Source organism: Brachycentrus maculatus, unplaced genomic scaffold (assembly GCF_059751285.1).
Source record: "Brachycentrus maculatus isolate JH-2025_06_01 unplaced genomic scaffold, ASM5975128v1 h1tg000142l, whole genome shotgun sequence".
In the NCBI taxonomy this organism is placed as follows: Eukaryota; Metazoa; Arthropoda; class Insecta; order Trichoptera; family Brachycentridae; genus Brachycentrus; species Brachycentrus maculatus.
The window spans coordinates 810,087-824,711 of record NW_028280895.1 but is presented as its reverse complement, the minus strand read 5'-3'; the positions used below and the strand labels follow the sequence as shown (position 1 = coordinate 824,711).

The 14,625-nt window shown below is 31.5% G+C and overlaps 1 protein-coding gene across 10 annotated transcripts in view; it reads right to left on the bottom strand.

The window, feature by feature from the left end:
- The window catches only part of LOC148308973 (polypyrimidine tract-binding protein 2-like), a 552,278-nt gene that overhangs the window by 69,530 nt on the left and 468,123 nt on the right, over window positions 1–14,625 (bottom strand). For all 10 annotated transcript variants that reach the window (XM_088260789.1, XM_088260790.1, XM_088260791.1 and 7 more), the window contains one exon: window positions 11,970–12,116. In XM_088260789.1, the coding sequence (XP_088116915.1) occupies window positions 11,970–12,116 (147 nt within the window). The remainder of the gene's footprint in view (window positions 1–11,969; window positions 12,117–14,625) is intronic.

Here is a 14,625-nt window from a genome sequence, read left to right as displayed (position 1 = left end):
ATATATATATATATATATATATATTTTATTTTTTTTTAAAAAGATAAATATTTGTGTTTTTATTATATTTCAATTGGATGCTATTTCTGTGAGCCTGAGCGGCTCATTATTAGAAATAGGTATCAAATTATGGTATAGTGGATTCGAACCGAGAAACTCTGACTTAAGAGTCCGCGACACTAACCACGGGACCATAACCCGACACTGTTGACCTAATCCGATAATGTTGATGTCTATTTGACTATTTGATTATTTGATGTATGAACAAATGTAAGTTATAATATAACAAAGTTATACTTACGTATATGGATGACAGTTTTTTTAGATTACTTTTAAATGTAAACCTGTAATCGGCACTTTGTTTTTTATTGTTAATATTTTGTTAGTTTCCCAATAAATAAATAAATAAATTACTCCAAATTTTGATCGCCTGTGCTTAGTAAAAGGCTCAGATTTATATTGACTGAAAATTGACGATTTTTGATATATGACGTTGTTGAAAGGAGTGAGCGATATATGTTTTCGCATTATATTAATCTTAATAAATCAGTTTTAAATAAGCTTTGTTCTACTTCGGAAATTTCTTGATTTGGCAGGTGTACCTTGAACAGAAAAAGTTTGCGAAACACTGCTTTAGACAACAAAGGCCTAATGGCGTATAATAAGGCTTTGTTCCAATAGACATGTGATCATAGCTAATGACCAGAACTGTTACTGCAGTAATGAAAAAAATGATGTTTTAGAAACATATTTTTATTGCTATCATTATTGGAAAGGGGGAGTCATTCAATATCGATTCCTATCTAAGTGGAACAATACAAATGAAAAATAAATATTAGAAGTATTACTACTGCTATTACTACTACCATTACGTCGTTTTCTGCAGGGACAGGCAGAGAAGATAAAACACCTCACTCTTCTGTACTGACACACATTTCTATAATAGCTTCCTAGCTCGATATATCTTGTCATATATGTCCTTCGAGTAAGAAGTGAATTTAAGGAAAAGCTATTTTAAATTTTTTAAAGGATATTTTTATATATATATATATATATATATTTTAATTAATGTTTTACTTAGTAAAAATGGATAGATTTTACCACAAAGTGACTGCCGAATCAATCAATGATATTTTTATAATTTTGACTGAGTCGCTAGAACTTCACTGCATCTATTGGTGAAATGAAAAGAGATCACTTAAACCAGCCTTTGACGGTCGTCAGCCCCGTAAATGCCCAGACTTCCATATTCTTCTTTGTCTTTTATGTCAAAAAATGATAAGAACAATAACTCCTATAATTGGAGATAATCCAGATTTGTGAACAAGTATTTGGACACACTCAAAATGTTCATTTTTATTATTTTGGCTTAAAATTATTATTTAAGCTTTTGATAATATGAAAAAACTCCTTTTATTGGAGATAATCGAGATTTGTAAACAAGTATTTGGACACATTCAAAATGTTAATTTTTATTATTTTAGCTTAAAATTATTATTTTGGCTACTGATAATATGAAAAATAACTCCTATAATTGGAGATAATCCAGATTTGTGGACAAGTATTTGGACACTTATAATGTTGAAAAAGTTTCCACAACACATTCCGTATTAATTTGTTTTGAGAACTGACGACAGTCCCACTGAAACTTCCTACATAAAATGTATCATATATATATATATATATATATATATATATATATATATATATATATATATATATATATATATATATATATATATATATATATATATATATATATATATATATATATGTACTAGTACTAGTAATGTGTAAGGCGGTGAGATTTCCATAATACAAAATACTTTGTTTGATTTGATGAATTCAGAGACAGATAAGTAGGTACTGGGAGTTTTGTGTTATGGTGTAGGCAATATACCATGTAATGGATTGATGTATGGAACAGGGTGAAGAGTGATATCAGGGGGGTGGTTCTACACGACAAAAAGCCACCCCTTAGGGCACTTTAGAATTATTTGCATGAAAAACCTTCAAGACAGTTTAAAATCCCGTTTTTATTTAATATTCCATAATTACCAAAAAGTGCTAAAACTTAAAAAGGGAAATATCGTAGTTTCATGAAAAGATTTTCAATTAAAGTTTCACTTAGTAAATATCACAATTAAAAAAAAACTACGGTGATACGTGTTTCGATGCATTTAATTTAATTTTTAAATACCATAAAAGTGTTAAAAAGTGCATCAAAACGCGTGTCACAATATAAAGAAAAAATTGTATAAAAAAATTTTTGGTGGGTCCAAATTCTTGTTTTTGTGGATAAGGATTTGTACATACCTAAAAATGATATGAATATAATAACCTGCATAAAAATTAGTGTCAATATTTTCAAGCGTCTGCCAGAATGTAAAAAAAAACCGGTAAAGATCTTGCATACATCTAAATAAAAAGGCCTCTGCTTAATAAAAGCTTTCACAAACCAATGCATAGATGGCTCCCTTGAACTTAAACATAAAACGTCAGGAGATTTATGACACACGTATGAGTTTCAAAAAATTGTACAGAGTGGTTATCAATCATGGGTAGAATTATGAATAGGTATCACATGTCTGTAAAATGACCACTTAACCAGTCTATAGACAGCCCTGTAAATACTTAGATTTCCATATTCTTTTTCATCTTTGTTGAGATGCCAAAAATGTTAAACATAGTTAGGTTAATATTATATTTTAAGTACGGTGATATTGTGACACGTATTTCGATGCATTCTGTATTATTTTCAAATGTCGTAACGGTGTTTGAAAGTGATGCGAACTACATCGAAACACGTGTTGTAATAGTTTTTAAGAAATATAACAGTGATATTTACCAAGTAAAATTAAAACTGGGTAAATATTGCCACAAAGTGACTGCCGAATCAATAAATGAAATTAATATTAAATTATTTTCAAATGAAATTTGTTCGTAACGTGTAGGTATCATGTTTAAAACATGCTTCCGGCGTATGAAATATAAAACCCTTCGCTCCCCTATCAGTCTTAATACCTTCTACAGAAGCGTCTTTCAAGTTTGCCACACAAAATTTAATGAATTCTCTGAGAACACTTGCTTTATTCTGATTTAATTAAATTGCTTCACTTACATACACAATACATTCGTACAACTGGCAGTCTTTGTGAGCAATATTTACCTTGGTTTTTGTATATTCCTACTTTGGTCTGTTTGGAAATTATTTACAGTAGGTATCACCAATTTTATTCATGTATTTAGTTATTTATTTTAACTTCATGTAAACATGAAAATACATTGGCTGGCTTATTGCTAAAAACCAATATCTGCCAACCAACCGAAACCAGACTAGTGACATTAGTTAAAACGTGATACTTTATATGGCTCATTCCTTTCAACAACGTCATGTATTAAAAATCGAAAATTTTCAGTTGTGCATGTTTTAGGAATGCCCAGAAAATGTACTATATTACAGCAAAAGCGGTATGTTTTCAACTTAACATTTACCCGCTACAGGGCAGAAAGTGTTGTTTTTGTATTTTGTAGAAAAGGTTTTTTTTTTTAAATATACTAAATATTTTTGAAATGGAGAAAAAACCTTCAGGTTTGACCTAAAAAGATCTGTTGCACATTAAAAAGTTCAATAAGTGGCTTGATATTTATTTTATTAATACATTTTATTATATTTTTAAACCTTAAAAACGTTCTCCTGAAAAATCAAGTTTTTTGATAAATGACGTTCTTGAAAGGAGTAAGCGATATATATTTCCTCCATAATAATGACACATCATACATAGGGTGAATAATTCAGAGTCTGTTTATGTTTTTAAAAAGAAATAGTTATATTTATATAAAGTGAAATTTAAAATTTAGATATTTCTAAAAGAGGCGAGTTGATTGTAATTAATTTTCCCGCGATGTTTTTACCAGAGCGCTTTGAAAACTGATAAAGAAAATATAAGATTACAAAGGTAAGCCCGCGCGACGTATGTACGTGTAAAGGGGGTTGAAACTGCACGGGGAAGGCTCTATAAACAAAGGTGTCGGGGTGCGGAAGGCTTTGGCGCTTATCAAAACATATCCTGGCGGGCTTAGCGAGCTGCGCATTTTACAGGGCACTTTAGTTTGATCCTTTGATGTCGTGTTTTCGCGGGACAAATTCGGTAAAGGAAACGTGAGGCCGAACGCAAAGTGGACTCGGACAGTTCTGATGACAGCTGATCGCGTGTGGGGGCTTTGTGACGACACATTCCACCGCGTTTGATGAAGGTAAAGCTGAATAATATCACCGAGCGAAGCATTGTATAATACTAACCTCTTTACAACGAATTAAGCGAAAAAAAGATGGAGCGAATACGTACAAGAGAATAATTGTATTTTTTAAAGATAGGAGCTGCATTTATAATTTGCCTTGCTTATAATGTATCTACAAGGCAGTGTTGCCATATCGCTCACTCCTCTCAAGGACGTCATAAATAAAAAATCGTCAATTTTCAGTTGTGCATGTTTTCGGAATGCCCAAAAAATGTACTATATCCCAGCAAACGAGCATATTTTTAACGCCAAATAAATTGTGAAAAAAATACAATAGAAAAATGGGCTTCCTTTATTTTATCTTTTCTATTTCACTCTGGTGAGCTGCAATAATGCATGACCGTAGTAGAGATAGTTAAAAATATAAAAAAACAAATGATTTTTTAAAATCTTAATAGGAGATATGGGCTCCCTATACCGTTGAATAATAAATGAAGAGAAATTATTTCCGACATATTTTTTATTTTTTAAATATATATATTTTTATGTTAGAATACACAAGGTGTATAACTAGGATCATTATAATCAAAATGAGTAATTGAAAAAGATTTAATAGTGATGTATTTCAATTATGGTTGAATTTGAAACACGTGTCCGATCAGCCCTAATTTCCCACAATCGATTTATTACTGCCAAGTCCTATGTAATTTAGTTTATTGATCCTCCCTTAGAACTAATATTACTCGAATATAAAAAAACGTTAATTATTATAATATTCAAACCAGATTGTAGTCTTCACAAATCAAAATTGTTTGTAATACCAAATTGTTTTCGGCGTTAGAAATAATTATATAGGTAGGAGAAATGATAAACAAAAAAAGATATTTTCAATATAATGTTGACAAATTAATATGAAAATTTCAACAAAAAAATAGAAATTAATTTACACAAATAATAAAATAACAACTATGTAATTTTTTTGACATGAATTTTATTTGACCAGCAACCGGGTTTCATCGTAACCGACATCATCAGACTGGTGTCGGATACGACAAAACCCGGTTGCTGGTCAAATAAAATTAATGTGGAAAAATTACAAAGTTGTTATTTTAGTATACAAAATGCTGTTCCACCAAGAAATGTCAGTACAAAACTTATAAAAAATACAATTACATATTTAGTTCTCTGAGATTTGAATGGAATTTTATGAAACGTGTGATCATATTAATTATATTGGGGGGAAATCCTACATATTACTAGCTTATAAGTGGGTATAAAATAAAATAAAATAAACAATTTGATTTTAAAGCTTATTTTGATAATTTTATTACAGGAAGGGATTTAGAAAAAATGAGATTACAAAAAACAGTCTTACTAACCGATACGTCGCTTTTCGCAGGAGTAAGCAGAGAAAATAGAACGCTACACCAATCTATCAGTGCAAACAATCTTTGCCTCTTCTACATTCACGAATCCCCTCATACATACCCGCTGATAATTTCGACTCCTGACATGACCACTTTAGGGTATTTGAAATACTTGATCATGCCAAGTTTTCCTCAATATTTCTCTGTTTCTATTTCCAACTACATTCGCCTCACATATCTGTTTTAACGTTCTGTCCTCGCTCATCCGTTTCACACGTCCAAACCTTACCAACACACCTTTCTTACTTTGATCGATAATGCTTATCTCAGCTTTGCATTTATTCATTATTTAACCATTGGAACATCTAGCATACACGGTTTTGCCGCACATTCTTCTGAGAGATCGCATTCAGTCTACTTTCATCCTTTATTTTGCCACAGGGAACTCGATTAATTATTTATTTTACTTAAGAAATGAAAACAAAAGCATTTACCTATGTAAAGAACATGTTGGTATCTAATATTTTTTTTCATCAGAGTCAGGGTTGGGGAAAAGGAAATATTAAAAAAGGTTTAAATAAAGTATAACGATGAAGTTAAATATTAAATGCGTGCCGGTTGTTTAAGGTAAAAGGCACGATATTGTTTACGACCGTTAGCAAAATACTGACTGCTTTTCAAAGGGGAAGTGCGATATTAAAAGTGGAAAAGATTTCGCAGGGGTAGGTTAAATATTCAGCGAAAAACATTTTTATGGCAGTTTTAACGTCGAGCGTAAATTTTACAAGAAATCTGATACAATATTTAGCATGATGTAGGTATGAAACCGTGCATATGATAACGAGCGTTATTGAAAATACTATACAGGGCGGCTGTCCAAACTTAAAACACAGTAAGGGACTTTTTTTTGTAATACATTTTTGGACTAAGTAGAATCTACTTAGTCCAAAAATGCAAAAAATCGTATTACAAAAAACATGTCCCTTACTGTGTTTTGAGTTTGGACAGCCGAGAAGGTCATCGTCAAATGGATATTTGTTCTTTTTGGAAAAGCAAAATTAAAGGAAAATTAGCTTTTTCATTTTAAGTTTTACCTGGTAAATACCACATTATCTTAAAAATCTATTTTGACATGTGTTTCAATGTACTCCAAATAACTTTTTTTAAACACCGTAAATGACGCGGAATGCATCAATTAATAATAAATTTTAAAAGATTTATTTTTCAAACACCGTATGTGAAACCATGTCTAATTTTTTGAATTGTGTCCTTGGGACGTTGAAGGATGAAGAGGGGGTAGAAGCTGTTTCTTATTTTTGATTTATTTATTTAACAATATTTTAAGTGTGTATCCAAATACTTGTTCACAAATATGGATTTTGTCCAATTAGGAGTAATTTTTTTACGCATTTTTTTGTAGAAAGAGTCTTAAAATGTATTTTTTGTTATTTATTGATTTGGCGTTTAATTTGTAGAACTCCATTTTGATTTATGTATTAATTTTAAATCAACCACGATTTTTTTGAGTCTACTAAGTTATATTTTATTAACAAAAACACATAAAAAAATTATATTGTCACAATTGTTTCGCCTTGTTAGGGTATTCTCGAACGAAGGTTCGTTTGAACGATGAAACATCTCATAATAGATGTCTCTAGTGAAGTTCTAGTGATTCAAGAACAAGGTTTCTAAATTGGTTCATATATATAGAACTTCCAAGAATTTGAGTAGTGTGGTTGTCAATAATGGGTAGAATTGGTGAATGTTACACGTGTGTAAAGTGATCACTTAAACCAGCCTATGACGGTCGTCAGCCCCGTAAATGCCCAGACTTCCTTATTCTTCTTCATCTTTGATGAGACGTTAAAAAATAATATGAAAGTGACTCCTGTATTTGGAGATAATCCAGATTTCGTGAACAAGTATTTGGACACACTCAAAATGTTGCATCTTAGTACAGTCTAAAAATCTGTGTTTGATTTAAAATTATTACAAAAATATTTTTTGTTCGTTAGTTTTAATTTTTACCAGAAGACAAACACATTTGTATGTTTTCGAAACTAGTCGTATATATATATTTATGTATTAATTTTAAATCAAACACAGATTTTTTGAGTCTACTAAGTTGTATTTTATTAACATTTTATTAACATTATTCGTTTGATAATGCCCTAACAAGGCGAAACAATTGTCACTTTATATTTTTTTATATGTTTTTGTTAATAAAATACAACTTAGTAGACTCAAAAAATCTGTGTTTGATTTAAAATTAATACATAAATTAAAATGGAGTTCTATAAATTAAACGCCAAATCAATAAATACTAGTCGTATATATAAATTAAATTAATCAAGTGGTATATTAGAGTGTTGAATTTAAAAAAAATCATGGTATTTACCAAGTAAAACTTAAATTTAAATAGTTGTTTTACCAACACAATATTATGCTTCAAACGCTAGGCTTTGTTTCAGCTGTGACAAATACAAGAACTGTGGAGTATCTGTTTTCTCTACACGCTGTAGATGCAAGCCTCTTTCTTAAATTGGAGAAGAATTCAATATTATGATGTGACAATCGAAAAATATGGTTTAAAGACACATCGAGTGCTGGGGTGAGTTTAGACAAAAGTGTATTACATTTCCCATTTTCTTCTTTCTCAGACAAAGGTAAAAGTTGAAAGATATGATGTGATGTACAATACAGTACAACAACGATATGACGCACTGATTGGGCGGGAAGGGGTTGATTGGATTCTTAACCTTTACTTACGGTTCTAAAACTGATATCGCTCGCTCCTTTCAAGAACGTCATAAATCAAAATTCATCAATTTTCAGTTGTGCATATATTCGGAATGCCCAGAAAATGTACTTTATCTCAGCAAAAGCGGCATATTTTTAACTAAATATTTACCCGCTACAGGGCAGAAAGTGTTGTTTTTGCATTTTGAAGAAAAGGTTTTGTTTAATTTAAAAAAAAAAATTAAATATATTTTTTAAATGGAGAAAAAACCTTCAGGGTTTACCTAAAAAGACCAGTCTGATGATGTCGGTAACGACGAAACCCGGTCGCCGGTCAAATAAAAAAAAGTGGAAAAGCTAAAAATATTGGTTTTAATCTAATAATAAATTAAAAAGATCTGTTGTACAGTAAAAAGTTTAATAAGTTGCATGATATTTATTTTTAAGACATTGTATTTTATTTTTAAACTTTAAAAACGTTCTCCTGAAAAATCAAGTTTTTTGATTTATGACGTTCTTGAAAGGAACGAGCGATATGTATTTTGTAAACTACCATATATGAAATATGATTTGAAACCGGTAAAAAATGTGAATATCCCTAAATGTTGATTTCATTGACCATAGTTAATGTTGAATGTAACAATTTCGTAATTTTATCTCTGGTAAGTATCTTAAAACGAGAAAAAAACTAAGTAAAACGTAAATTGAAAATCGATAGATTTTACCACAAAGTGACTAACCGAATAAATTAATGTAAATACTGGAAAACGCCTGAAAACATGATTTTCAATTTTTAAGCAGCATTTAATTTGACCAGATTATTCTAAATAATTTAACTTTGACCTTATTGAAATGTCAAAATTTATCTAAATTTTTTTTTTTTAATTATTTAATTAAAAAATATATATGGTTAAGTCAAAAGATTTATTTGAGTGTTATATTACCATCTTGATGTACATAAACATATTTTCTAAAAAATATTTGGAAGCTCAATTTTTTTTTAAATTGCGGATTAAAGTTTTATAATAAGTTTACTTACATAAATAATTTTGGAAAGCTACATGACCAAGTTATACGTCTAAAGTGAGTAATATGTAAAGTTCTAATCAGATTATTTTTCTGCGTATAATTCACCTCGGATTATTTGATTCTAGAGACTTGGACTTTGATGAATTTTACACTAAAATGACATGTTTTTTCTTCTTTTAGACATAATTTAAAAATATATCCCATAAAAATTGATCATTAAGTAAAAACTATGATTTTTTTATCTCTTTCATTTGAAGTCCGAAAACACAAAATATATCTAATAAGAGTCTCTTTTATATAAAAGTTATCTTAATTCAACATAGATGGCTGTAATGAACCTACTCGTACATGAGATGATAAATAGTGTCGGGTTGTGGTCCTGTGGTTAGTGTTGCGGACTCATAAGTTAAGAGTTTCTCGGTTCGAACCCACTCTACCACAATTTGATACCTATTTCTAATAATGAGCCGCTTAGGCTCACAGAAATAGTATGAAATTGAAATATTTGTTTAAATAATAAAAACACAAATATTTATCTTTTCAAGAAAAAAATATATATGTGGAGTTACAAAATGACGAGTCTTAGTGTGTAAAGTGATTACCTAACCAGCTTAAGACAGGTCATAAAACTAGTAAATACCCATACTTCCATATTCTTCTTCATATATGTTGAGATGTCAAAAATGTTAAAATAAGTGGGAAAAATCCAGATTTGTGAATAATTATTTAGACACACTAAAAATACATTCTTCTTCATCTACATATGTCAAGATGCCATTAAAATGTAGCTCACTAACGTTTGTTGTTGTGTAGCGATTTTTAAATAAACAAAGACCTTATTTAATATTCATGCATTATGGTTAAACATGTGGGCGATTTGTTTGATCAAGCCGATTGATGTCGTATTAATATTTTTTCTTCAGGGAGGGTGTGGAAGACGTTGGGGACAGAGCAGGGATGTTTACGACTTACAAAAAATACATATCGATCACTCTTTTCAACAACGCCATATATCGAAAAACTAGATTTTTCAGGAGATCGTTTTTATAGTTTAAAAATAATGTAAAATGTATTAAAAATAAATATCGAGCCACTTATTGATTTTTTTACTGTGCAATGGATTTTTTTGGGTAAAACCTGAATGTTCTTTCTCCATTTGAAAAATATTTAGTATATTAAAAAAATTAAGCAATACCTTTTCTTCAAAATGCAAAAACAGCACTTTCTACCCTGTAGCGGGTAAATATTAAGTTAAAAATATGCCACTTTCGCTGGGATATCGTACACTTTCTGGGCATTCCGAAAATATGTACAAATGGAAATTGACGATTTTTGATATATGACGTTGTTGAAAAGAGTGAGCGATGTGCCACGTGTTATAAGTGAAACTTTTTAGGTTCTAGAAACAGTTGATTTTATGCATTACTCTATTTGCATTTTTTGACAATTTTATTATTTCAGGATTAGATAATGGTTATGTTGAATAATTCATTTGATTGAAAAAAATCATTCATAATCAAATGAATTAATTGTTTATACATCAGTTTCTATTGATTTTTACTATAAGAAAGAAATTGTGGGCTTATGACGCTTGAAGTATGATACAAACAGGAGAATATTGCGTCGATGATAGCGCCTGATCAAGTTGTTGACTGACCTTTCTCAGTGTTCAATTTTAACTAGTATTTTTCATCATATCAATGTTTAAGCTTCGTCTAAATTGAGGTTGATATTAAAATCACCATTAAATTTTGTAGTTCTTTTCACAACAATTCTTCACCTTAGTGAAGGCCAATATGACTTCATTAATGGTTCAATGATATCATTGACGCACCATTCATAATCATTGGTATTTATTCCAAATCTTATTTCAACAATTCGAATACTGGAATTTGTTACGTAATAAATTCATATTTAAACTTGTAAAGTTGTACAGTATAATGTAAGTTTTTTTTAAGGTATTCAAATTCAAATTTCCCGCAATAAATTGATGGTGGCACTTGCCGTGTGGCATGTGGCGCCATCTTGTTGAAACCACGGCTCTGTCACGGCAATGCCATTCAACCGAGATACGAAAAAGTCAGTAATGATGGTTCTGTAGCGCTCTGCATTGACCGTAACATGCTGGCCAGCATCGTCTTCAAAACAATATGGGCCAATGATTCCACTTGCTCATAAAGCATACCAAACAGTGACTATTAATGGATGTTAGGGCGTCTCGACAAAGGCTTCTGGGGTTTCCCCACTCCAAATTCGGTAAATCTGCTTATTGACAAAGCCAGTAAACCAAAAAAGTGCCTCATCGGTGAACAAAATTTTGCAATGAAAAAGAGGATTAAGCTGAATATCATTTTCAGCCCATTCACCGAACCTACGACGCGCAAAATGGTCATTCAGTCATAGTGAAATGGCAAAACGTACTGACTACAAATCAACTGTCAACTGTCAAATTGGATTTAAAAAGAGAAGACTGTTGGTTGAATTTGCAAAAGAGGAAGCGTTTCACCTTTTCAACTGGTCTAGGCCAATTTGGCTTACTGTCCCTAAAAAGTTTCACTTTTAAAGTATAGAGCAAGATGGACGAGTACTCACCGCATTGCTATGCGTTTGGTCGGTCTTCAGCTCTCGATGGTTGGAGAACTGCACATACACAGCCCTGCCTCGTAGCTGCGCCATGCAGCCGCTGAAGTAGCCCACCATGGCCACAGCGGATGCCTCTTCCGCCATCTCCAGGAAGGCCTGGAACAATTCGAAAGCAAAAACGTTATTAATGCTACCTCACAGGACATATTTTGATATAAAGAAGCTCAGGATATATCTAAATTGTTACACGTGCGTGATCATCGAGGTTTACCAGTATACTTTAAAAAAATGGAGCAAGCCTACAAAAACGCGATTTTAGCATTTTTGAAGACCGCATTGTTTCCGAATTTTTTTACAGAATTCTCGACCCGAAATATCTCGTTTGGGAAGATGACTTTGTTATCGGAACATAGCAGAATTTTCGGAAGAATTTCCGGTTCTCTAGGCAGGAGGTCAGAGGTCGACAAGTGACACATTCCTTCCAAAAAACGAAACAATTTTCCACACCGAATCACCCTTTTTTACAGCAATATAAAGAAATGTACCTCTATATAAAACTAGCCTTATTTTTTTGTTATATATATTTTTTTAAAATATGATCAATAAAGATCTACTACTACTACTATTATTACTCCGTCACGCCGTTTTCCCGCAGGGGTAGGCAGAGAAGATGAAACGCCACGCTCTTCTGTCCTGTCATACAATCCTCACTCCCTTCCCATCTAGTCATGCATGCCCAGCGATTACGCAGACTTTTGATAGCAGATCTGGGTGTAAAATATTAGTAAATGGGGAAAATTTGGAACAGGTAGATGATTTCGTATATTATGGAAGTATGTTTTCTAGGGATGGAGATATAGATAAAGATTTAAATAGATATAAAGATATAAAAAGACGAGTGGATGCTGGAAACAGAGAGAATGGTGTACTGAAAATGGTTATAGCATATAAATCTCATCAGCGAAAGCTAAACTGGCAGTACACAACGATTCCTGGTTCCAGCCCGAAAATATGAAAGTGAAGCATGGAGTTGGTAAAATAAGGATAAAATAAGACTAAGTGCAGTCAAATGCGATCTCTCAGACGAATGTGCGGCAAAACGATGCACGATAGATATTCGAATGGTGATGTAAGAAAATAATGCAAGGCCGGGTTAAGTATTACCGATGAAATTAAGAAAGGTGTGCTGAGATGGTTTGGACATGTGGAACGTATGAGTGAGGAAAGAACGGTAAAACAAATTTATGAGGTAAATGTGCGAAGACAAGAAGAACGTAATTTTTTATTTATATTTTTAGATTACTATCTATCATTAGAATCCTTACTGTCCATCGAACCTCATTCCTTAGTTTGTCCCTCTACCTCCTTCCCTAAACTCCCTTTTTCCTTATCGTTCCTTATTATTTATGCTCAATAAAAGCAACATTAAGGAGTTTTTTTTCCCGTTTTTAAAATAAAAATTTTGAATTATGTTTTTTATTTATTGTTTCGGCATTAACTTTGTGGTAAGACATGTTACAATGATTAAAGAAAGCACTTGTTTTTTACCACTTGAGTTTTATTATTGACTACATGTTTCAGAAGTTAAACTTCCATCATTAAGGTCTGTATAGTGACTAAAATATATAATATAAAATTGTTCTATAAATAAGGAGAGGGGAAAGCAAAGGGAAAGGGTTAGTCAAGGGGCGGATTTTGAAAACAAAGGAAAAATGGAAAGCAACGGTGAAGAATTTTGAAACAATATATTATTTAATAAATTATTATTAGAATTTAGGTTTTTTTGGATTTCTAAATTTTCAAGATAATTCATAATTTGGCCTTTATATGGATCAAGGTGTAATAATTTTAATTTATGAGAGTGAAATGACTAACCCTTTCCCTTTACTTTCCCCTCTCCTTATTTATAGAACGATTTTATATTTTATATTTTAGTTATTATACAGACCTGAATGATGGAAGTTTAACTTCTGAAACATGTAGTCAATAATAAAACTCAAGTGGTAAAAAACAAGTGTTTTCTTTAATCATTGAATCATGTTTTCATATGGTGTACGGAGTGCGTGGAAGTTTTTGGTATCGTAAGGGAAGCGTAATTATCTATACCATAACTTTGAGTATTTCGATGTTTTAGAATTAGTACATAAACCCTGATGATGACAAGGTTCTTGTAGAAACCAGTTGGAAAAGGTGTACCAATAAAAAGTGGTTGAAACAAAGTTGTTTTATTTTACAAAGTTTATAAAATGTGCCACAAAGTATCTGCGAAAAATATTCAAAAAATAAATAAAGCTGCTGTATCCAGGTTGACGCATGACAAGAGAGGCGAAAAAACTGGGAATATAGTGAATTTCTCCAGCACTCTTCAACTTTTAGTTAGGGTGGTATTGAAGAGAACTAACAATATTTATTTACGCACGTTTAAATCCGAGTGGGGTAAAGCTAAGGGTGTCCGCTAAGGGAGGACAGAACCCTTTGCCATTTTGATGATGGGACATCTTCACAAAAGGGTCAACACGTGGTTCAAACAATATTATAATAGCCGGATCGCTCATATACACGAAGGTCCAAATTATCGTAAACTGACGTGGAAAAATAATCCTTTTTAGGGATGAAAATATCATTAGATATTAATACTTGAACAAAAAACGTAAAAAATGGGAGC